Source organism: Trematomus bernacchii, unplaced genomic scaffold, assembly GCF_902827165.1.
Source record: "Trematomus bernacchii unplaced genomic scaffold, fTreBer1.1, whole genome shotgun sequence".
Lineage (NCBI taxonomy): Eukaryota > Metazoa > Chordata > Actinopteri > Perciformes > Nototheniidae > Trematomus > Trematomus bernacchii.
In genome coordinates this window covers 2,219,615-2,245,370 of record NW_022987605.1, presented here as the reverse complement: position 1 = coordinate 2,245,370, position 25,756 = coordinate 2,219,615, and the positions used below count along the sequence as shown (strand labels likewise).

The 25,756-nt window shown below is 39.7% G+C and overlaps 1 protein-coding gene across 1 annotated transcript in view; it reads right to left on the bottom strand.

The window, feature by feature from the left end:
- The window catches only part of eml3 (EMAP like 3), a 73,386-nt gene that overhangs the window by 31,751 nt on the left and 15,879 nt on the right, over window positions 1-25,756 (bottom strand). Inside the window, 10 exon segments of the mRNA XM_034130839.1 lie at window positions 1,493-1,603; window positions 2,159-2,228; window positions 5,174-5,323; window positions 5,655-5,775; window positions 6,361-6,399; window positions 10,744-10,772; window positions 11,017-11,127; window positions 14,456-14,953; window positions 16,137-16,251; window positions 16,858-17,034. Of these exon segments, the coding sequence (XP_033986730.1) occupies window positions 1,493-1,603; window positions 2,159-2,228; window positions 5,174-5,323; window positions 5,655-5,775; window positions 6,361-6,399; window positions 10,744-10,772; window positions 11,017-11,127; window positions 14,456-14,953; window positions 16,137-16,251; window positions 16,858-17,034 (1,421 nt within the window).

The following is a 25,756-nucleotide window of genomic DNA, read 5'->3' as shown; positions in this document are numbered from 1 at the left end:
CAACACAAAATCACATTGTCAACTTAGTATAATGTTAAGTTCCACAGCACTAATTCAATCCATTATGTTCACTATTACTCTGCTATTCTTTTGCCTAAAATATAAAACTCAACACTTCCAACAGGATAATAAAGGCTGCTCAGGAAGTGTTACGTTTCACTGCAATCAAGAAATGGCTAATTGGAAGTGACTAGAGAAAATGATTAAATGGAAAAATAAATCCCTCTTTGCTGCTGATAAGGTCAGGGCTGTGGAAATAACCATCAAACCGAACTGAACATGACAGATAATGGTGTTCCACTGGCTGGAGGACAGGGGGGACATCAGCCCTGTCCTAAATAAAGGCCTGGGCTGCGGTCCAATAGTCCATTTAGCTTAGGAACCTTCCTAACGGAGTGAAATGACCTGGAAGTCCCTCAGTGGCAGCCATGATAAGTGCCGTTCCAATTCTCTAGATGAAAGGAAAGGAGGTTTCAAACTTCCTTTATAACCTCCTTTAGCTTACGAACCACTGGACCTCCCTTTACGAATGCAGAGGAGAAAATGCTGCCCCACAATGCCTTGCAGCCGCAGCATTTGCCGTCACACATCAGTCGGCCGTTCACGGAAACAACCGATTATGACGGAGAAATGATATCATGAAAGTTACGGTGCTTATTAAGCATTTTAAAACGTATGTGGTAAGTTGCCAAAGTGCTTTGTTTTGAACGATCATCAGTATTATAATCAAAAAGAGAAATATGAACGTTAGTTTTGACTGAAATGATCAAATAAAGTCAACATTTCACAGTCTTTACTGAGCTGTGTGGAGTTTGTTCAACTTTTAAAAGATGTTTGAATGGTGATATACACAGTGATAGATGTTAAGGACTAATGTTTATAATAAATACATTTGTATTGATTTGAAGATCTTTTCATACAATAATACGTATTGGGATCATTTGTATTAATGTGGACCGGAGGGAGAGGGTGACGAGCTTAAGTTTCACTTTCCTTTTTTATTTCAATTCCAACTTTGGTCATGAAGAATATGTTTCTCTGTTGTCCACGTTCATAAAGCATAAAACAACAGCATCAGAGCACGCTGCAGAGTCTCTAGATGAGTTTACAGTAGTCCCTCGTTCTTATTAAACATCCATGTTGTAGTCCGCTGTATAGAAAACTGTAGTTTCCATAGTTTCCCCACAGCAGCAGGCGCACATTTATGACGTCCGCTGGCGCATCATAAACACGTCGGATAGTGAAAGTGCAGTCGGATTCTCTAAAGTACCGCAGTCTCTTCTCCTAAATCCTTTTGAATTCTCCTATCCACTATCCCTTAACCCCGTGACCTTTCACTCAGAGGTCAAGGAATAGACGATAGGGTTAGAACTTAGGAGCTGATTTTTGGACTATTGGACCGCAACCCTGGTCCTGGCTGCAGTTGAGGTAAATCCTTTATAAAGTATAATTGAGGATGTACAGTGAGTGTTTTATATTGCAATCAACTCACAGCAAAGGAAAATGCCACGGATCCCACCCCCCTCTGGAAGGTCCCCAGGCCGATCTGCTGCAGGGTGTCCAGGGTGGTGGAGTTCCAGATATAAACACAGGGCTGCAGGGGCTGACACACACACACACACACACACACACACACACACACACACACACACACACACACACACACACACACAAAAACACACAAAAACACACCACACAAAAACACACATAAACACTTTAGTTCCATTGATCTTCAACAAATAGTTGTAGCTATCATTTGCTAATATTATGAGCCAAAATATAATACTGACTGGTTGTATGCAGTCGTAAAAACATGGAGCAGGGTAAGGGTTGTTACCAGTGGTGGAATGTAACTAAGTATGTTTAACTTAGGTAACATTTTGAGGTATTTTGACCGCAATTCTTTACTTTTTACTCCACTACATTCATTTTACAAATGTAGTGACTAGCTAATTGGCAGGTATGGATTTATAATACAGAATGTGAATCTACTAATAAATCATTATGTATTTTATAGGTTAAGCTACCCAGCAGTATATCAAGTCATTTATATTTTCAAAGATATGGTTCAATGAAGTCTCTTTAGTAGTAAAAGATGTGAATATAGTGCATATCGTCAATCAATGCTCATCAGACTGGTATCCCTATCAGAAGTCACCTTGCCGTCTTTATCCACCCCCGCTGTCTGTCCAGACGCCACACGGACCTTGTCAGGGTGGAGGGTAAGACTGCAAGAAGAACAAGAAATGATTTAACTACATAACAAAAATAAGTTGTACATGGCTCTAAGATAAAACCCTATTCAAGTATATGAATAGGGAAACAACATTTTTGTATCTCTGTTTTGGTCTCCACCAACTCCTAAACAATGGTATGTCACTTTAGCTTCTAAATGCTTCTCTGGGTACACCTTGTGTTTGTCTGTCTGAATCTTCATTTTGCTTAAATGGGTTCGATGTTGTGTTGAGAGATAGCTGTTTCTACCAATTGGGGAACCAATCAGAGCTTTGAAGGCGGGATTAAGAGTGGGGAAGAAATTGTCTTTCAAGCTATCTTCTTAAAGGTGGGGTAGGTAAGTTTGAGAAACCGGCTCGAGATCGCTAGAATTTGAAAATACATAACCGGAGAAAATCTGCCACTTCCTTATAGAGCCCCTCCTCCAACACACACGAACGCGCACATGACCAATGAGGGCACGAGATAAGTTTGTGCCCCGATGGAAGGCTGACAGGCAGGTAGGCCATCCAGTTATTTTAGCCGGGCCGGCTAAAATGATTGGTCGTGCTTTTTACAGTATTACGGCTTCCACAGATGACATTTTTTTATGGATTTTTTGTCAAAGCACTTAAGATATTCATTGCTATCGAGATGTTAAGAGCATTCCATGGAATATAACAAAAAGTGTATCTCGAGCCGGTTTCTCAAACTTACCTACCCCACCTTTAATAAATCAATATCAAATATTGAGAGAAAAAGTGCTTCTGTAGCTGTACAAGGTGTTTTAAGTCAATCAACCAAAATAACAACTATTAAATGTACATATTTTTCTATATTCAAGAAAATCGAGCTTCTAGCAACTGCTAAAATGGTTTGTAAATGACATTGATGGAATGGAGACAACTGGAATAAACACAAAGTAAGACAAAAAAAAAAGGATACAAAAAGAAAAAAAGTCATACTAACATAATAAGCTACCCCCCAAATGCCCTTACAGCTGAAAGTCAGTACTTGTACCTTATAGTCATGGTCTCATTCCAAATCACATGTGATTGAGTGGACCATTAAAGCCATATATAGAGTGTTCCTTACTTTATTGGCTTCCCTGCAGGAACAGTTCAACTGTGGTTTGCCCCAAAGCCTTTAAGTGCCACTTGGAAACCATTATTTCAGGAATATACATATTTGGCCTTAATATTTCAATTGGGGCAAATAAATATATGTGTTATTTCACACAACACCCCATTGCTTTTATTTACTGCAAAAAGGCACACTAGTAAGGTGCCCAAGCCAGAGATTGGATTTCATTTCCCTGTTTTTTTTTTACGTTGGTGAAAAAAACACATTTTATCCGCACTAGTAATATTTGGCATATTTAGTTCATGAATTTGTCCAAAACACTCATACTGTCAAAAGTGAAAATAAGCAAACCTCTACTGTATATAAAGATTGTTGTTGGTCTGAGTTCAATTGAGAAACTTCAAAATGTGGTTATTTCACCGAGTATGTGTGTGGCAATGTCTTGAATCCCCCAAATAAGCCTCATTATTTGGCTAGGTTGGTTCGTATATGCATGGCTTTATGTTGAGAGCCTGGCAGTTTGGGATTGGGATTTAGGGGGATTTTCTCGGGAAACAGTCATTTACTCGTTTTATTTTCATGATGCCAGACATTAAGCAGTAGGAAAGTCCCCTGGATCTGAGCCCTAATACGAACTTTTTTCTCAGCTGTTTTTTATACAGTTTTTATCTCAAAGAGGTTTAGAGACATGTGGTGACATGCCAGCGTGCTGATCATCTCCCAAGTCTTTAGTACACAGTAAATACTGCACCCTCCACAGCCTCCAGCAGCTATAAAGACCTGAGTTCATCATTAGGTGAAGCAGAAACAATGTTATTCTCTTTTGAACTGCTCTGTTGGTTACCAGTATGTAGATCTGCCTTACCAGGGTTATATGGACTTTATAATGTTGTGTTGCAGTGGGCTTCAATCATTTGAATACCTTTTAATAGATCTTTCTGCCTGTTCAACTTGAAGAGAATAGGTTTATGGCCAATTCCCTACTAATCTGAGGCCTAGTCCCAACATATATGGGTCATTTTTTAAAGGTAGCTTTTTCTACTCCTCCTCTATATCAATGAACAGATATAAAACTGAACTATGTCAATGCCTAATTATCCAACACAAAGTCCCCTATGAGACCACTATGTGTGTGTGCACTTCCCAATCTGCTCAGTGGCCTTATATTATTCAGATATTTGAAGATTATTGTGAGTTAAAATGATTTTAATGCCAAACCATATTTCTAAGTGAAATAATAATCTATTTTAAGTTAAAACATGGTCAACCTTGTTTTGAATGTTTTTGATTTGTAGTATTTTGAGATTAGCAGAAATATATATAAAGTCATGGGTTGAATAATCTGAGGGCCAGATTTATGCTTGACTGGGGTTTTAGGGATAACAATAACACTCATTTTATTCAAGAAATGTAATACTAACCCTGGATCTATAAAATTAGCCTTTTTAAGCCTGAAAGCAGAGTCTGCTCTGATTGGTTAACCGGCCGGCTCTGTTGTGATTGGTCAACCGCTTAGAGATGTCGGAAATGTCCTGCCCTTAGCCTATCACGTACAATGTGTTAGAGCACTAGCCAATAGAAGCGCAAGTGTTACATAATGATGTCACTATGTAACGTCATGGATGGAACACAGGGATTTTAGACACCTATATAACACACTACAGGAAAGGGGAATCCCAAAAAGCATGATAGGGTCCTTTAATACATTTGGAAGAACTTGTTTACAGAAGTTTTGAGTAATTTCTCAAATAGGCAACATCTGACCTTTTACGCTCTTTAGGCCATGTGATGCTTAAAACATGTTCTCCAGCTCTTTAAGTGAGTTTGATTTCATTGTGTGTGTAGATGCAGATGAAATGAATTGTGTCCCACTGACCAGCGGACGCAGTCTGTGTGATTAGTGTAGTGGCGTTGTGTGCGGTTCTTGATGTGGTAGAGCACAACAACACAGGCGATGAAGTACACTGCCTCGCCCGTCGGGAGGAAGTACAGGTTGGCACGGCAGTCCCGACCACGGTAGCCATAGCTGGCAGGAAACGGTCAAGGTCACATTCAGGTTAATCATTGGTCCATTTCATCTAATAAAATAACAGTTCACCACACAAAGAAAGTGCGTCATTATCAAGTAATCTCCATGTTTCCATACATGTCTTTCTAAACATATGTCACCCACAGCTCACAGTTAATATGTGGTTGATGCTGCTCTCACAGACTATTAAAGAGATACTTTCCATTACGAACAACGTGGCTTGAATCCAGGAAATGAGCGCACAGTGAAATAGGCACTGTCTGAATTTAACATATCCCTCATAAATATGGAGGCAGCACACTGCTGCTGTGGTACTGTGGAAGGATACACCCAGTCCAGCTCCAGCCTCTCAGAGGGCGGCTCCATCTTCAGGTCTTCATAGTTCAGGATGTTGGAGGGGATGTACATGGTTATGGGCCGGCCCCGGATGAACATTTTGATCGACTGTTCTGGAGGACAAACACACCAGGAGACATTTCAATTCAGCCGTTTTAAATATACAGAAAAAAATATAGAAAAAATGTAAAGAATAATAAATAAATGAGAGAAACGAAAGAGATAGAACAACAAGCTGTTGATGAAAACAACGGGTGTCATCACATGACATTGCATTCCCACTTTGCAAAACAAACACAAAGCTGCATTATTGATTAGTAATGCCACTTGGGGGCAGCAGAATAGGCTGACAAAACAACATCTGAAATATATTTGATCATTTATTAGGTACACCTGGCTAAAAGTGGACGAAAAAAACCCGACATTAATAAGAATGATTATTTTATTGATAGAGAGGTAATGATTAAAGTTTAAGTTTGTGGTGCTGTTCAGTTGGAAAAGTTGTATTGTATGAGTTATTATTTTTTAATGATGTTATTAAATTGTTGAGGTATAACAGAGTTCTGTTGTTATATGAGTCATACTGGAGGTGGGCTTTGGCCAGTGAACAAACAGCGAAGGGGAAAAGAACAGCATGTTCGGTTGACCTTTAAGGTATAAAAACTGCTTAAACACAAAGTGACATCACACAGGTCTACCTTGGTTGTAGGTTCCTCTTCTGGACCCGGGGGAGGATCCTGTGAGAGAGGGAAGGCATGAGGTTAGCCATACAAATAAACCCCATGATCCTCTCTGCTTTAAGACACAGCTGATTCCAGCCACAGCTGACCTAATGTTTTCTTTACGATCCCTAAGGATCTATTCCCTTTTCTTTTTACACGTAAGATCTATGAGCTTTGGATTTCATGCAGGATTATATTTTCCTTTTCCATTTATTTTTTGGACTTCCAACCTGGCTCTGTTCCCTAGGAAACAGTTGTGTTATTTTATGAGACTGGGGGGTGAAGGCGAGCAGCAAGGCTGAGCAGACTGAATGTGAGCCCTCAGACTCCGAGGGTCTTCAAATATCTGTCTGACCATAAAATGGTGGTAACTGGTAAAAGGCCAAAGAGACACCTTGAGAAGAGACTTACCTTAAGGGACCTCGTTCTCACGTCAACAGAAGTCAAAGAGGAAACAGGAAGAAATAAATCAGAGCTGCAGGACAAGTAGAAAAACTGGTTCCTGCAGCAACCGACAATTCAGTCAAAGAAACATAAAGGCAGCATCTTTGCATATTCAGGCATATTTAGGGTTTAAAAAGAAACACAGCCCTTAACCCTTAGAATATTCCCCCCTGCTCTCTAATTATTTATTTCATTGACTATATTGGCCGTAATTCAGCCTTGTAAAAATGGTCATCAACGCTCTCTAAGTACAGATCACCTGAAAGTAAAGACACAAGTCCTTGATCAGGGAATATAAGCAGTAATTCAAGAAACAGAGCTAACAGGTTAACTAAAACAAATATATATCATTATTTGAGTTTTTCGTTCAATGAATGCAACAAAGATAACAACAAAAACAAAAAAGCACACAGTGGCTTCTATCCCATGTAGCACTGGATTACTCTGTACTGTAACCTAAACAACACTTTTTCCGTGCCATACTTTGATAATAACACATTTTATTTTATTTTAAACGAAATTCTCAAATGTTAAAAGCTTTGAAAGTTGAACATTTGAATTAATAAAACTGTTTTTAAAGGGAGCTTTCCATGGCAGGCACTGTAAACTGAACGCCATTCTGTGTAGCTTATTTAAGTGGGACGCTTTTTTCGACAAAGACTGTGCTATCAGACATTTAGTTTGTATTCTAATCGGAAAGTAAAAAGGTGGTTAGCCTAGCTTGCTAATCCTGAGTTATCAGTAACTCCTTGCTAGTCAAAACAACAACCTGACCTACAGAAATGGGTGGTTCTGTGACTTTAGCACTGCCTCCAATCCTATCCCAGAATAACATTCATTAGGAGTCATTAGGAAGTATCTTAGGTGAGGCTAAAACTATGAGTACAAAGCCAGCCAAAGCTTGTGAAGCTGTTATCATTTAGGTGATGGTGGTATTGGAACATTCTTTAGTGTCTTCCCACAAAAAAACAGAACCAACACTGTCAGTCGTAAACAAAAAGGTAACAACAATATAGTTAGGCAACAATAGTAAACTTCTTCTTAGCTTAACTTAAAGGATGATCTGCTATTATTTGCCTTGATAAAATACATTCTAAATGAACTGTTAAATTGATAAAGATATCTGACTAGGTAGTCAGCTTTAATTGAGAGTTTTTAATAAATCGGTGTTACGGAAAAATGTTGGTCGGTCCCAAAACAGCATTTAAAAATAGTGTTCCAGAAACATTTGTCTTATGTGTGTCCCCATACTTCCTGCCACCTTACTGTCAAGAATCGAGAAAGCTACACTCATGCCAAGCACGACTATTAGTCAATCAGAAAGAGTTATGAAGACATCTTGACACAAAGAGCAGGCGAAGACTTAAAAAATGTTCTTTTGGCAAGCTCCTCAGCAGGGTCATTTATCATCCCGTCAGGCGCGTTGGAGCTAACCACAGTGGATGTGATTCCAGGCAGCGCCCACGGCCCAAACTGGCCCGCAGTGTTTGGCTTCACAAGAACTCATAAAAAATGGGATGCCAGTTTTAAAAAAGGAGTGGGAAATGTCGTGTTGAGTGATATTTCTGGTGTCAACAGGGTATGCAGCTAGCTTTCAGCTGGATGTAAAGCTCTGTTTAGATAACTGTTTTGTTCACAAGTATTTAGGCAGGGACCAGTTCCCCACTATACCTGGCATTATTAGTAGTAACTACTAAACCTCACACTTTATTTGAAGACCATAAACAAACAAAGCACAAGTGTACTAAATATTTCTTAAACTACAGTATGATGCCATGCTTTCACAATCTCTAAAAACAACCCATTAGCACTTATTTAAAGTTAGGCTTTTTAACTATTGAAGGACAAAACTAACAAGTTCTTTCTTTGACAAATACTTAATCTTATCCATAATTAATGCAAAACATTCTTACTTGATTCAATCCAGTCAGGGTTTTTACTGCAACAGCTTGATTTAGTCTGGTATGACCTGTAGCTTATGGGGGCTAATGTTAGCAAACATTAGGGAGACCTAACATAACAGACACGACTGACTTAGTAAAACAATTGTAGTTATTTAGGAAGGTATTTCAGAGAATATTCTCACAGTAATGTAACCCTTAAGCAACTATTATTTCTGAAAAGATTTTGAATGCGATAAAGCATACTGCGTTACCTTAAAATAACCTAGCTTAGCAAATAGAGCAAAGCATGGGGACATCCCTATCAAATATTTATAATAGTCTTACAATTAAATTAATAACAATTATATATCTCACTTTTCTAAGCAACATGCAACATGTTGGATAATTGGCTCATACATTAAATGTTTTTGCATATTGCATTTTCCCCCTCATTTAAAGTGTTGTTTCAAATGAACAGTAACAGCCCTATTTTGCACTAGTCAACCAGCAGTGAGTATAGTCCTGTGGTTGCTCAGACCACGTTTTCAACATCAAAGAAAAAGGATTAAAGTCAACTTGGAACATCTTGTACAGCTGTGTCATCTCATCCAGGCCTGCTGCCAGCATTCTACACTGGCTTCAACAAACACAATTCTTCTACTCCTTGACGTTCACAAACAACATGAGGGAGTGAGAGACACATTCTGGTATTCTGGATTGTAGGAGGCCTAAAAACAGGCCGTACCATAACCAGAATAAAGGCCAACACTCTAAAAGCTTGGTAACCACAACTGTGGTTGGTTGGGAAATGCGCTCATTTTTGGACAAATGACTACATGTGTGAACCAGTGAGGAGCTGCATGGGCACAAGTTCAGAAGTAAATTCAACTCTGAAGTTACAAAAACTTGGAAACGGTCCCTGATTCTAACAATCTTTGTAGCATGTCTATATTTGTTCCTCTTATAATCCTACTTCTGTTTCACTCAAGAAGCCTTTCTTTGGAAAAACATGTCTTGCATTTCACTCCAGATAAAGGTCACCTGTCAATCAACAAAGGGCCCGGTTTTCATGCAATCATACAGCTGACGTGTAATGCCTGACAGGCAGCATACTGGGGAAAAGTGCCAAAAACATTTAGCATCAGCAGGCTCAGGGGTGTTACTATAGTTACAGTACCCTAAACCCTTTCCTGATATGAATGATGATTGATATGGAATGAAAGGAAACCTGGTTTTGTTTACATATCTCTGGTAGTATCTAGTTTTCTGAATGTCTGTGTGCAGGTGCGTCTTTGTCTGCTTCAAGTCTTCCAGTAATGAAAGATAATTGCAGAATGTGGATCATTCTTATGTTGTGAAGCATTGTATTCTTTGTTTCTCTGACTACATTACAGGAGAGTCCAGGTTTCTGGAAACAGGATATGATGCTAACGTGCAAACAAATAACTAGGGCACGGCAAAAACCTCATCCTGACTGGGAAACACACTCATTATGGTTTGTTACATTATCATATGAATTACTGCACAACCAGAGGCAATGCAGGATGGGTTTGATATGCAAGACCTTGATTATTAGCATGTGTGCGCATACAACGCTGCAAAACAACTAAAGCGTTTTGCCTAGTTGTAATGAACTGAAAGACAGTTGGCTAAGACTGTTGGTCTGTCGGAGGCAAAATCAGATTCCTAGTTCTATTCTTCTTCACAGTGATGTCTCATGAATGCCAACGTGGAGAGGGATGTCTTATTGGTTGGAATACATTCTAAAACTAACCAATTGTGAGTCCAGAAAAGCATAATGCCTCGACCATGGCTGTCACCAGCGCAGAGACATATAGCAGCTATTGATTACTGACCCAGCAAACCACAAGGGCCAAAACATTTCTTGACCCATCTACAGGTTGAACTGTTTAGGATTCTGCATACAAACCATGTGTATATGGCAAATGTACTTCCTTCATCATTTGGATAAAGTTGTGAACACATTATTGGGATCTCAGTTTCAGGATTAAAGAAAGAAAAGCTACATCACCTGTACTGGCGACCATCTCCTTCGCGCGACTGTGGAGACAGAAAGAGACAGAAAGAGACTGTGTGAGACAGCTGTGTGACACCATTCGGTCCCTCGCTAATCACTTCAAGGTTTTCATGCGAATGGAATGCGATTATTATTATTATTCATAGGGGCCATCAGTGTTCCAGAGAGTGTCTCTTAGATGAGATATGTGAGGCTGCAGCAGCAATAGGAAAAAGTGAGCTTTGTGAGTGCGTGGTGACAGCTGTGAGTGATGGCAGCGTGGCTTACTTCTCCAGGCTGGAGGAGCGGATGAGGAGGTTTGCAGAGGACGCTGCCTTCTTGTCCAGACGTTTCCTCTGCTTCTCCGGGTTTACCAGTTTTTCGCTGTTCCTACGAACCCTGAAACACCAAAGGACTGAAATCAGCTTCAAACTCTGTGTCCAAATACAATCCATAGATCCCACACAGATGCATTCAGTTAGCCCGCTGTTAATGCATGCACAATGGAAGGAGGATTTGCATGTATTTATAGTAATTATACACATAAACATGCATGTTAGTCTTGCAACGTTTGTCTCTGATTTCTTTTGCCAAACCTTCGAAAAGGATATACGTAGTTTAATAAAACTTGGGTCTTTTTTTGTTGTTGGCCACACTCACTATATAACTGACCCTTACTAAGCACAGCCCCCATTATGAGCTATTCTACACCTGTCAAGCTTTCCGGTATAGAACCGCCAATATGCAGTTTAGAATTACACTGCTTGGAGATTTACCATATTGATTTGTGGTTGTTGATTTCGGACAGATATACACAAAAGCAGCTCCTTATTTAAAGATGTCCACTGTGGTGTTTCTGGATATAAGGACTGTTGATGGTCACTGATCAGCTGTGGCTAGCTAGCCTATTAACATTACTCTGGAAGTTAAGTCAAACAGGACCAAGGCAAAAAGTTAGCTTGGCAAGCTAATCAGATCTCAATCCTTCACCAAGTTAAACTCCCCCAGATCCACTACAGAGCAGCTAACGTACACTGTCAAATAGCATCCAGGACTAGTGTTACATTGACTTCCACTAGTTCTTCCAGTTCTTAACAGGGCTGCACCTACAACATGTAGTTAGCTAATGATATGCTAACCCTTGGCCTTGGAAATATGCGAAGGATTCTACTGTAGATAGTAAGCTAGTACTAACATCTTAGAATCGTACTTTAAAGCAGACCAACACAGGAGGAGTCAGACAGGTTGTGCCAACAGTTTATCCACAGGAGGAAGTAGGTTTGACAATTGAGATGGATGTTTATGAGAAGCAGTTTAGGAACTAACTTCTGTGTACCTTCCTCTTCCAAACCTATTTGGCTAACCTGGAGGTTTGTCAACAATCTCTGATCATGTTCCTCACCCTGTTGAACTCATTTTTTAGAAATGTTATTTTGTTCCCAGATCTCAGCAATGAACTTGGGATGACTAATAGAAGTGTGAAACCAAACCATGTATGTATTTAACTGGCAGTAGCCTTTAACCCCTGGACATCACTCTAAATCCTTTCTGTAACTTTTAGGAGAAAGGCTTGGTAAGGGTCTCAAACTGTATTGGGCCATTCTCATATTGTCTCTCTGGATTACCTGCAACATACCCCCTGTTTCCTGATGACATGCCATTGTAGCCGTAGCAACACCATGAGGAAGTGTTACTGGACAAAAAAAAGCTTTGGCATGAATCTACATCATTGGTTATGGATTGAGGAAGTGGAACTCATCTGGCAAACTACTTCTGCAAGCAAATCTTTACTAATCTTTAACAAAAAAGTGTTAAATATAGGTGTGGTAGCTGGGCACTGAAGCACAACTTTCCCAGTACCTCAGGTTTCCATTGAGGGGCATGACAGAGCTTAGCTGAGGAGGAAGAGCACATGTTACCCATCACCAATAAGCCCTTTTATAAGCCACAACAAGGAAGTAGGACAAAAGAACATGCACAAGCCCATACACTAGTAAACAATCATTATTAAAGCAGTCAGTTGAGTTGCAGTGGGGAACAAATCACAGCATGCAAGAGATCATTGATTTGTTTGAAGAAAACAATGTTAAAAGTGTAATTCAAACAGCAGAGCTTCATTAAACCAATCAAGATTTAAAGCAGCATGTGTGTTTCTGCAAAACCCAGTTGAACTCACAGATCCTTAGTGGCACTGAGTCAATTTGCACATCTGTATCGTCTTACAGAACAATCAACGTTTGTGGCTACAGTGAAGTTGTAACAGAGATGATCACTGGAGGTTTTTATTTATGGGTTCTTACTCTGATGTGTGCTGTTTGGACAGATATGCTATTTCAAACTATGTTCTGGCCTTGAGAGGTTACATATGTGCAGCCTTGCAAACCCACTGACCTTTCGTGTTCAGTCCAAGTGTATACATGCTCTGCTCCTAGTGTGTTTGTACATTATGCTCTGTTCAATTGCCCTCACATCACATTTTCCACTGGGCTCAAACGCTCTGTGTGCCGTGAAGCTAACCCTGGATATGTCACTCAGTGTGGACGAGGACCGCTATTATGTTCCGCTACGGCTTTATGTTTCCCCTCGCCCCCTGCTCAAACACATGGAGGAGAAAGCACATGGCTGGAGAGAACATGATGACGGAACATGTCACCCCCCCTTGGGTTCCCTGCACGGCATAATAACCCTAAGACTGGTGTTTTTTATAAGGTGGGTTCGCAGTGAAACTGGGGTTTGTAGTAACACAAGTCAGAATCAGGAAATGTTTGATTTGTCATCAGAACAGATACAGAGAATCCTTCCTGCCCACTGCAATAACTCTCTACACCTCGACTCCATAGCTTGGTAGTGTCTCCTTTTCTATAACCCAGAACAATTCGCACAACAGCTACTTTGCACAATTGTAATGTTTATATAATCCAATGCCAATATGCGTCTGTAGTATATTTCTAGATATTTATGTAGCTTAGCGAGATTGTATATATTGTATAAAGTATAATTTCCCAGTTTGGGATGATTAAAGTATCTACATTGAAAAAACTGAAACATTTATTTAATTAAATGTATGTCAACAAATGTCACATAACTGTATTAGGTTTGTTGAAAGCAATAATATGAAGTTGAACCCAATCTTTTTGTATTTAAACTTAATATTATGACTTTCAACTAACCTGATACAGTTATGGGAAATGTGTTGACCTAAAACATTAAATTAAAGTAAACGGTTCAGTTTTTTCGGAGTATCTATCCAGCCATCCATCCATCCACCTACGTACCTTTCTATCTATCTATCTATCTATCTATCCATGTATCTATCTATCTATCTATCTATCTGTCTGTCTGTGTGTCTGTGTGTCTGTGTGTCTGTCTGTCTGTCTGTCTGTCTGTCTGTCTGTCTGTCTGTCTGTCTGTCTGTCTGTCTGTCTGTCTGTCTCTATCTATCTATCTATCTATCTATCTATCTATCTATCTATCTATCTATCTATCTATCTATCTATCTATCTATCTATCTATCTGTCTGTCTGTCTGTCTGTCTATCTATCTATCTATCTATCTATCTATCTATCTATCTATCTATCTGTCTGTCTGTCTGTCTATCTATCTATCTATCTATCTATCTATCTATTTATCTATCTATCTATCTATCTATGTAAAAGCCATGCAATAAAACGAGAGAGATAGAGAGGTTTGATTATGAAGTGAGGGGGAGGAAGGCGAGATCACGCACAGCTTTTTCTTCTCTCCTTCGTGGATGGGGGTGAGGGGGGCTGAGCGGGGGGCGCTGAGGTTCTGCTCTGAGGTTCTGAGCGACCCTGAGGGAGAGCCTAGCTCCTCTGGAGAGCAGCTTCCATCCTGGAAGTCGTCCCTCTGCAGGCCTCTGATGGTGGTGGGCTGGATGGGCTCCTCCACTGACGACGTCCAACTCAGCTCCCCTCCTTCTTCATCTTCCTCCTGCTCTTCATCCTCCTCTTCCAAGCCGGGGACCCGGTGGAGCTTGGCCCGCGTCCCCTCCACCGCAGGCTGCCCTGAAGGTAGGGCGTCCTCCAGCTGCAGGCTCTGGACTCGCCTGTGGAGAGGGACCCTGTCCTGCCAAGTGTCCTGCCCAGGGAGGGGGGGCTCTGTCTGGGTCCACCTGTCCAGTGTGGCTGCTCTGGGTCTTTGCTTCAGGGACACTGGGCTTCCTATGTGGCCGTTGGCTTTGGTCACAACGCTGTCTGACAGCTCGCTAGATATAGTTAAAAATAGGGATGGGTATCGTTAACATTTTACCGGTATTACTACCTTTACTGATACTGTTTATCGATCCGGTATTTTAACAGTATTTCTATCGGTTATTTTTGTTATTTTTTGAGGGAAATACTAATTGGAAACAGAAATAACATTGCTTTATTTTATGTAAATAAATAAAAAAAGCGTTATTTACAGTAAATCCTTTTTTGTAATAAATCATTATAGACTAATGTGATGATGTTCATGTGAAACAAATTATATAAAGAATGATTTAGTGCAAAAGAAAAAATGGTTACCCTTATTCATTTACCCATGTTTGTATAATTGAGTTAACTCTGTGTGAGGGCTCTAGGCTGCTACATAACATACCAGACGTGCTTACGTTGCTTGTAACTGGGGCAACAGAGATACGAGAAAAGCAGTCGCAAACGTTTCATTTGTCCGTCTGAATATGGAGCACGAAGGCCAGATATTTGGACAGATTGCTCGGGTTTCCGCCCTTACACGAAAACACTTAATGTGGCAAACGAGCATTGTCCACATCAAAAACTTTTATGTAGCAATTATAAATATAAAATATATCATATATTTCTTTTATTTATCCAGTACTGATAGGAAAACCGATAACGTCTGAGCTTATAGATACCACGGTCTTTCAAAAGGCCCGTTTAACATCGGGTTTCGGTACCCATCCCTAGATCAAAAAAAGTCGAAGTCAAAACAGAAGAGTCATACAATCTACACAACTATGGAGGTAGATTTGTCTCCATTTGATTTGTGTGAATAAAAGTGAGTAAATGTGTAATGTGTAAATATAAAACACCTTCCACAAATACAAATAAAATGTGTGAATACTATAATGCATTTACATCTTCCTAACATTTACAACTTTCCACCGGTAGACACACACGGAGATATGAGACAAACCTTCCATCTACTTTGTTCGGGTGATGACGTGGTTTGCAAAATGTTTTGTATTCGTGGAAGGGTTTTCACATAATAAATAACACACAGATTATTTATCTGTTCACACAAATAATATTGAGACAAATCTACCTCCATACACAACATATGAACACAACCAAGATTTAAAAAGGATTATTAATGGCAGTACAATAGGTGAAATAAAAACAATGATGGCTTCTCATCAGCTCTGCCTCTGTGTGTAGGTCCAGTACCTGGTCGCAGGGTGTGGGGTCACGTCATAGGCTGAGCTGGAGGACAGCTTCCTGCTGCCGGGGGAACCGTCTGAGCAGCACACCTGGTTCAGCACTCGAGCAGAAGCTGGGTTCACTGGTTTGAAATGAAACCATTTGATGCATTTTTGTTATTTTTGAGTGGGCCAAAATAACAAAATATACTATAATAAGTCAACTGCCTGTCATAGATTTTTCTACACTGTTTTTAATGTGAGTACTAATTAGGGAATGTTTGGGTTATCTTGCAAATAAATGACAAGGACTACTTGCTTTGACTTATGGTACAATATGTCTACATCAATATTATATAGTATGTTATGAATTAAACAAAAAGGTTTCCAACTTCTTATTTTATTTTAAAATGTTCTCAAGTAAAATTGCAAACATTTTTAACTACACCACCACGTAATATCCTCACCATCGTAGTGGTTTAAACAAGTTGGCCTTGTTAATAATAATTATATCAATAATAATTATTATTATATTGGTTATTCAATATTGTTCCTGTATTTTTGGAAGCTTGCATTACTGTTCATACAGTTGTATGTGTATTTAATAACTAGCTAGGTAAAACATACAACCTTTGATGTGGCTCCACTTTTAGAATCAGACTGAGCACGTACAAGGCAACAAAAACTAAATCCTTTTAGGTTTCTTTGTTGGCAAACAGGTTAAAACATTGGGACATGCTCTCACTCACCTGCAATGAGCTGCTGTTTCAGTAATGGTAAAAGCTGGTCATGGAGGCGGATCCTGCGCAGGGCATCAGCCAATGAGGACTTCAGCAGCGTGATCTCATCCTCCTGCGCCTGCAGACGCACCTCCATCACGGAAGCTCGGTCTGGGAACTCAGCGCTGCCGTCTGCTGACGCATCGTCTGCGACGAGACAAGAGGGGTATCATGAAGGATGATTATGAAACGCCTGGCTCAAATGTGCCAAAGAAAATCAGGAGTATTTCATCAGAAGCATTTAAGCCTTGCTACAATATTACAAATGTTTGTTCTTGATTTTAAAACATAGATCTGTGACAAGAATTCACAATAAATGAAAAAGCTGATAAACAATAGCCACAGAGCAACTCACTTTAAACATAAATTATGTAGAATCAAATATCAAATTGAAAACCAACAAACCCAATGCCATAAAAAATCAGAGACAAACACAAGTATAGTTCAGATTGAATGCTCTGCTCATTTTCATTTAGCGTTGTGTTTCTAATTATATTAGGCTTAAATCATTCAAGTGAATTCAATGTTAAGTGTCTTAGGGCTGTATAAAACACAACATGGGAAACAACATTGAATATCATTCTTAGTTTTCTCTTAAGATGGATGAAAGTGTGACGTCAATTCAATTTAGCTGACTCTTAAGGACATCAAAAACCTTTCTAATACGTGCTAACCTTTGCAAACTGAAGATTTGTTCCATTACTCTCTGCCTTTTATTTGACGTTTAAGAAGTTGTGCCAACCAAACTGATGGAAACACAATTACAATGTATTTTTTCCTATATATTCAAAAGGACTGTGTCAAATTCACCTGACATCTGGACGGAAAAAGAAAAGCAAACAGGACCTGACTACATTCAAACAAGCCTTTCAAGTGTCATTCCTGTGTGTGTGTTGGCTTGTATTTCAAACTTTCGGAGAACCAATTTAAAAATGTATATATTTAGGTGTCGTCATGGCTTAATTCTGAGGACATTTCTGCATTTTAAGGACATTTTAGCAGGTCTTCAGTACTACAATGGACTGTTCGAAGGTTAGATTTGGTTTTGGAGGTAAGGTTACTGTTATACTTAGGTCTAGGTTAGGGTTAGGATTAGACATTTAGTTGCCATGGTTAGGGTGAGAAAAGGCATGTTGTCAGAACATTCTCAAAAGTATAAGACGACAAACTTGTGTGTTCTCTTGCTGTCCATGGAAAGTGAATTACAGCTGCTTAGGGCATTATGTACACCAGAGGAGTGACCAGAGCATCTCAAAGACCCTTTTGTGTCTGTGTGTGTGTGGTGTGTGTGTGTGTGTGTGTGTGTGTGTGTGTGTGTGCGTGTGTGTGTGTGTGTGTGTGTGTGTGCATACGAGGGCTGCTTCTGGTCCAAAAAGTGTGTGTATGGCTGAGTTTGTGGAATGCCTCCTTCTGTTCTTGTGTCACAGGATGGAAGAAAGCTGTGCATAGAGACCGCGAGAATATTATTATCCCATTGAAATCCACTGTGTTGTGAGTTCTCATGATTACTCATCCAATCAAAATGGCTTTGGCATTTTAAGGTTTATTTTGCAATGCAGTCCAACAAAGCACAAACTGTAATTGACGGAGGAATTCTAAGGAACGGTTTTCTCACTGGGTAATAAGTAGGTAAGAGGTCCTCAGACACCAATCTTTACAATTCTGTCCACTTCATTTGAGCAAAGACTACCAGCTGGGAACCTGGAATTACACATAGCCTGTAATTGTAGTCTAAAGCTCCATTTCCTCATGGGTTTAAAATCTCTATCTACACTATGCAATTGTATTTGCTCAAGACTTCCTTTATTTATCCAAGCTACAGAGAGAACAAGGCTTTTGCTTTTCCCCCCCGGTTTATAAATAGATTTATCAGAATGTGGTCAGAAGCCTCTCTTTTGGATCCCCCGCTCTTTTCTTTCTAATTGATGTTAATGCAACCTGAACACTTCCTCTATGCTAACCTGCTGTGTTGACAGAATGCATGAGTTATATCATATTGTCTGAGTTTCTCTTTTAAAAAGAAATCAAATTCACTCTTTCCTCTTGTCTGCGCAGAGGCTTCCAGGCTCAAAGGGGAAGTCCCTACATTCCCAATAGGCTTCTAATGTGAAACATCTGCTAATGTTTCCTTCTGATTGACTGTAGTGTAGTGATAACACTGCTCAAATGTAACATGCTAAAACAGACTTAATCAGCTAATCAGCTAAATCTATCTTGATAACATTAGCTTCACTTTGCCACTAACGAATAGCCAATGCTAAGGTTAGAAGCAAAGAGTATATTGAATTCTAACTTATGAGTTCATCTTGTATAAGTAAAACGGTGTCTTGTCTTCTTTCAAATGTAACATAGTATAGGTGAAAGGAATAATAGTTTCACATACAAATCCTAATTCTTATTTGAAGCTTCATTTTTGTATGGTGTTGTTAACATCCAATATGTGGGCTATTCATAAAAACAATAACAAAAGATGGCAAATTGTAGTTTCCAACTGTTGTTTAGCAATATTTTTAACGGTAGAGAAGTTATTCAACGTTTTTTTCATGGTCGTTTTTAACATATAGTTCAAAACAACTATTATCTAAGTCGAAGGGAATTGTGAAAATGGGGCCTAAAACTAGATAAAGGTCCATTTATGTCTGCTCCTGGCAAACAAGCACAACACTTGCGCATGGGCAAAGTTGGCAGATGTCATTACAAGAGACCTAATGAAACTCATCACTACATTACATGACATGTCACTTGTTAGACGCTTTTATCCAAAGCGACTTACATACATTCAGTACTGTGGCCAATCCCCACAGGAGCAATTTGGGGTGAAGTGTCTCAGGCACACAACGACATGCTGACTGCAGAGGGGTTTGAACTTGCTATCCCCTGATTCAAAGTTCAGCGCACTGAGCCACAGCCTCCCTCACTACCTTTTATTAGAATTACAGATTTCTCTAGGTTTTAAAAAAGATACAAATATTTTTAAGACATATTAGGTCGGAAATTGTACATATTAGTTGTTTAACTGCAGGTTGATGGAACAACATTGGTCGTTCATCTTAAATGAAGGCAAGAGTTTGGGCACAATTTGGGTTTATTAACATAAATTCGCTTTGCAAGTCTAAAGTGAAATATGTTCTTATAACTTCATCAGACTCAAGGTCAGGTTTCAAACACAGAGCATGGGGTGAACCCTAAAACTAGTGCCACCTTTTTATTTATTCAAACAACAATCAGTTTAGAATCAAGAATCCAAACTAAATCATGTCACCATAATTGCAATTGCAATCAAAATGAGAGATGTCTTAAAAATCTTGAAATGACTTAGACTCCAGACCAAACACATTTATTCAGTTCTTTTTTAGAGTTCAGACTGCCTGTTATAAACACACTCAAACTGTTAAACACAGAGTCCTGCGGCCTGACATCATTACTACACAGAGTCATGGCGGAAAATTCTAAACAAGGTTTATTCTGGTAACACAGAATAATGTTTCACTTAAGAGCACTTGAAGGTTTTATGAGATGGTCTAACCAGAAATGAGCTGACAAAAAATATAAGCATTTGGTGTGACTGCAACTGGACTTCATTGGAAATCAAAAAGCAGACACTGCCACAGAGAAACTGGGGAAGGAGACGACCACAACACCAATACAGGAGCGTTTGAAACCGTATCATTACATTGTGAAAGGTTTTCAAAACAGGACAGACGGGTGTATACCAGATTTGTCTTTCTCAGCTCTTGTAAGCTGATATCAAATGTTCAGATTTCCTAATGCTCTTATCATGATTACAGAAAAACGTGATCTGTGTGTAGGGTGCATTCATTCAATCTCTGTTGCTCACTGGAAGATATTATCAGCCTGTTTTTGACAAGAAGTACCTGATCTCCTTTTGTATTTTCACTGTGTCTCAACTTGTCTCTTCCATTGTCTCTCCATAGGATGTCAGCTAAAACTTCTGAGGAAAAAAGCTTGATGCTTTAAATGAACTCAACTGAACTTAGGTTGAATTCATTTGGTTTAAAAGGTTGCCTTTAAAGAGTCCTCTCCTGCTCATGTTCAGGTTCATATCAGTGTGTAGTGTCTCTCCTGGGACATGTCTCCATGCTTTAATGTTCAAAAAGCTCTTTCTTTGTTCTCATACTGCCTGTGCTGCAGCACCTCTTGTCACCCTCTGTCTGAAACCAGAGCCCAGTCTGCTCTGATTGGTTAGCTGGCCGGCTCTGTTGTGATTGGTCAAACACTAAGAGATGCGTTGGAAAAGTCCTGCCCCTTATCCCGAACAATGTTTTGGAAGGCTAGCCAATGGAAGTGCACGTGTTAAATAGTGATGTCACTATGTTTATTTAATTATTTGTTTATTCCACTCATGGCAATTAGTATATAACAAAACATGGACACGTAACACAATGTATGCAGCCCATGATGGAAAGGAGCAGGGAGAAGAACATCCTATTTTCCCTTCCCCTGAGTCAAAACATAAAATACAAATCTATGGTCTGTCAGAGTCACAGCTGCTTACAGCAACATGAAACCAAAACACAACTATCTACCTTCAGCAACACCGGTACCTGACATCTTAATACTGTCTCATTTGTATATTTGCTTTTTATAATTGTACTATTTTATATTTTTTATTTTTGGTAACGTCTTCTTATTGTGTCTCTGTATGCACCACTGATACCAAAGCAAATTCCTCGTATGTGTAGGTTGGTCAAAAAACCATTGATTTGATGGCTGTCACCACTGTGAGATGTCAGTGCCTCTACCAACTGAGCGTCATAAAAGCAGCCAGAGGCCCTGTTGATGTTTTGGCAAATCCGGATTATGATTCACTTTTAAAGTCATTGTCTTTTGGACTATCCATTTCACTGGAACAAGCATTTCGTCATCAGCGCCGTTGCAAAACGCCTGGAGCTGATTCAGCTCGGCTGCAGAGGAAATGTTCCTTTAACAGTTGATTACTGGTAAATGCTGCTCACTGTTTAGTCTGATTAGTACAATAAGTACAGAGTTCAACACGGCAGATTCCTATCAGCTGGATGTGCAGTATGAAAGCTGTTATCACGAGTCAAACAGGATGTATCTAGTGCTCTGTATACACTGCTGAGTGTCACAATTCTCAATTTCATTTGATCACAAGAGCCCTTATTTATCAAACGGTGATATTACAACCCTTAGTATGAAGAATAAGTCACATTTACCAAGAAGCAACTTAATCCTACTTATAGCAAACCATAGAAATAACATTTGAATGAGTAAACATATTATGTACAATCGGAGCAGGAAATTCATCCAATTAATGCTTGAAAATCCATACATTCTCTCAGTGATATGTGCAAAATATCACATTTTTGAACTTTGGGATTTGAACCTTTTCAGACCATTACATGCACACAAACCTATAGAACACACTACAGGAGAGGGGACAACTCCAAGAAGCAAATGCAGTCAATGTAAAACGTATCCCTGTTATGTATTACTCTTACCCTAACACTTATGGATGTCTCAACAACATTTCAATTTCCAACAATTATGACATTCTATTAGACCTCATTTATCTGCTCGCAGTACACATTTCCCTCAGAGTGTTTCACTTCACCCCTGATCCATCAGCGTAAAGCCTGCATGGAAACCTCCAGCCAGCAGCCAGAGCAGGAGGAAGGGAGTGTTTGATTAAGTGACAATTGAAGCTATTTGGAAATGTCAAGACCACACACTATCACTGCACAAAAACATACCAAAATGTCTGGCCAACAGCCCGTCCTTTAATAGGGTCAGCATCAGGGCTCATACCATCCAACTGATTTCGCCACATGCCTTTTGTTTACAAGCAAACACATGGAGCTGTGGTGTCAGAGAACTGTAAATAGAACACTGTAGGTACAGTAGGGTTTAAGCTAAGGGTGAGGACTGGGTGTGGGCCGCTCTAGACTTTCAGTTGGAAATTCACTAAAGGGTTGAATGGATTTTAGAGCCACTAAACCTGTGCAAATAAGACCAAAATAAAGGGTGTAATACTCAAAATAACCACACAGAGGGGACTTATTATGACCCATATTAGCATCTTCACAAAGGTTGATGGTGTAACTGAAGCGTATCATATCATGCCCAGACTTCCCAGGGATCATAGCAGCAGTGATTGTGACATGTCAGGCTCAGCTATTTTGACTTCTTTCATTTTGGACCTAGTGGACTACACTTTTTTTCATGGTGAATTACTCTTTTTTCGAATAAAGTGATGCTTTTGCATAATTCTTTGCGGAGGACCTTCATTTTACAAATCTCTCGACAAAAACGTATGGGTGTCAGTTGATTAAAAAAATCTTTAGACGAGGAAAGCCATGAGAGTTGTGCCATAAAAATGAATAAAGCTCCTGTACAGGTATGTGTGGGAGGCTGTGGCGCAGTGGACTAGTGCGTTGGTGTTTGGAACAGGGGAGCACAGGTTCAAACCCCACTGTAGTCAGCATGTCCTTGTGTCCCTGGGCAAGGCACTTCACCCCAAATTGCTCCAGTGAGGATTGCCCAGTATTGAGTATGTAAGTCGCTTTGGATAAAAGCGTCTAACAAGTAACATGTCATGTAATGTATGTTTTCTAAGGGAGAAAACATTTAGTCAAATCAAATCAAAAAGAGGTTATTATATGAACACATTTTAATTCACTCTCCTTCTGCAATAAAGAGGCAAATTACAGCCATTAAATGCAAAACAATACAGAAGAGTTTACACTGTAACTTCATTATCACAATATCTTTTCTGATTCCGACATGAAATGGTGGCGTAAGCTTTTGCAAATGATGCATCATTGAATGCAATACGTCTTTTGTGAATTAGCCCCTTAGTCTTGCTGTCACTTACTTGTCACAAAAAAGTGAAAATAGTGAACTTTCACATCGTAAATTCAGCAGAATGTCTATTCTTCAGCATCATTTCATCCGTGCCCACCAATTTGGGGCAGCCACTTCCTGTTTTCATTCTCCAATAAATGTTATTTATTTTTTCTATAACTGTCAATAGCACACTAACTGCAATATGATATTGCTTTGTAAAATGATTGCTTTGTAAAATGTTAATCTTGAAATCACAAATTGTACTGACAGGAATGCAATTTGGTAAGCTTTAATCAGTTTAATGAGACACAGTGAAAGTTGATAACAACACAGGATGTTGTGGAGGACTGTGGTTGTACACACTGGGCCTTCCTTCCTGTGCAGACGTTAGCAGAAAGTGGCTGGAGCTTTAATAGCCATCCTAAACCCTCATCTCTAAACACTACCTGATAATAAACAATGAAGACATTCCAACCCTCCCTTCATGAGGCTGAAGCTGAAATGTGGACGGAAAAATGGGAGAAAAGCAGAAACACATGCTTAAAGCTCATTCCCACCGCGGGCCTCCTTCTGGGGCCGTCATCAGTCAAGAGGAGCATCAAACACCCAACATCATTAGCAAATAAACACATGTTCCTTTCCAAACACAGATGAACACCAATCAACTCTATCCCTCACAGTGATGGGTGGGCACATTACTCTTAAAGCGTTATTGTCAGCATACTTTGTATAGCAAACTCCATTGAGAATTTAAATTCCTGTTGAGGTTGGGAGTTGTCTAATAAAGCTAGACCAGCACACTGTTTTTATTTTACATTCCTCTATAGGAGTGGACATACATTTACATTGTATCAGCTTGTTTAAAGGGGTGCTTTTTGGGGTTTTCCCTTTCCTGTCATTGTTTGTGCATGTAAATGGTCTGCAAAGGCTAAATTCCCTGTGTTCCCTCCAGAGGGAGTCTCTGTCCCTCCCACCATTGCATAGTGACATCTCTATGTAACCATCACGCTTCTATTGGCTGGCGCTCCAAAACATTGTACGTGATTCTATGTTTATATGAAACAATTTGTGAATTGTCTTTACTGTCTTTAGGCACTTTCACACCGCAGTACTTTTCCCACTTTAGTTCCGATATAGTTCTGAAATGTTGCGTTCACACCAAAAAAATCGGGAACTAAAATGAGTTCATGAGAACCTTTTTACCCCCTTTTCCGTCCCTGCTAGAGAGCAGGGACTTTCGTGGGAGAAAAAGGTTCCTATTTCTAATTGGCTGGGCGGATTGCAAACTATGCCCCGTAAAACTCCCAAAAAGTGTTGTGAAGCCGCCATTTTATTATCCTCACATTAGCATTATTAGCATTAGCATTAGCCCAGTGCACAAACGCAGAGAGACTAACTTATGGCAACACAAAAGAAAACATGGTGGAGATGAGGAGGTGTCGGCGTTCTGGCGATTTACTCTGAAGGCTTCAGTAGAACCTTTGTGGGAAAAGTACTGCGGTGTGAAAGCGCCTTTTGCCCCATTCTTTTAGTATACTACTGGGTCATTTGGGGACTTCTTAGCTACATTTAAAATAAAATCCACATTAGAGACAATTGTTCCTTTATTTTCTGTTCCAGAACTCAGCTCTACTGCTCTACCGAACAGCTGGAAACAGTTTGTCCTGGTGTCTCCATATGGCTTCACCTCAATGATGTACTGTATAACAAGGGATAGAAACCAATTCAAGCATCCTCAAACCAGATCATATATCAGTCTAACGATCTCTCCCTCCACGCTGATACGTTCTCATGATCTGCAGCTTCATTATACACGCATTCATGTCAAAACACTGCTGTATTCTGGACAGAAACCAAGCTTTGAGGATTAACTCTCCCCAGCTGCCTCCAGTGTTATGGACTGTTGACATTTTGCAGTAAACACAGAACGCAGAAGTCCATTCAATTTCTATCTGCCACACATATCCTGATAAGAGATAGCGCTGCATGCTGGAGACTGGCCAAGAACACAGTTAGTTGCCCATGGTGTACCATTAGACAA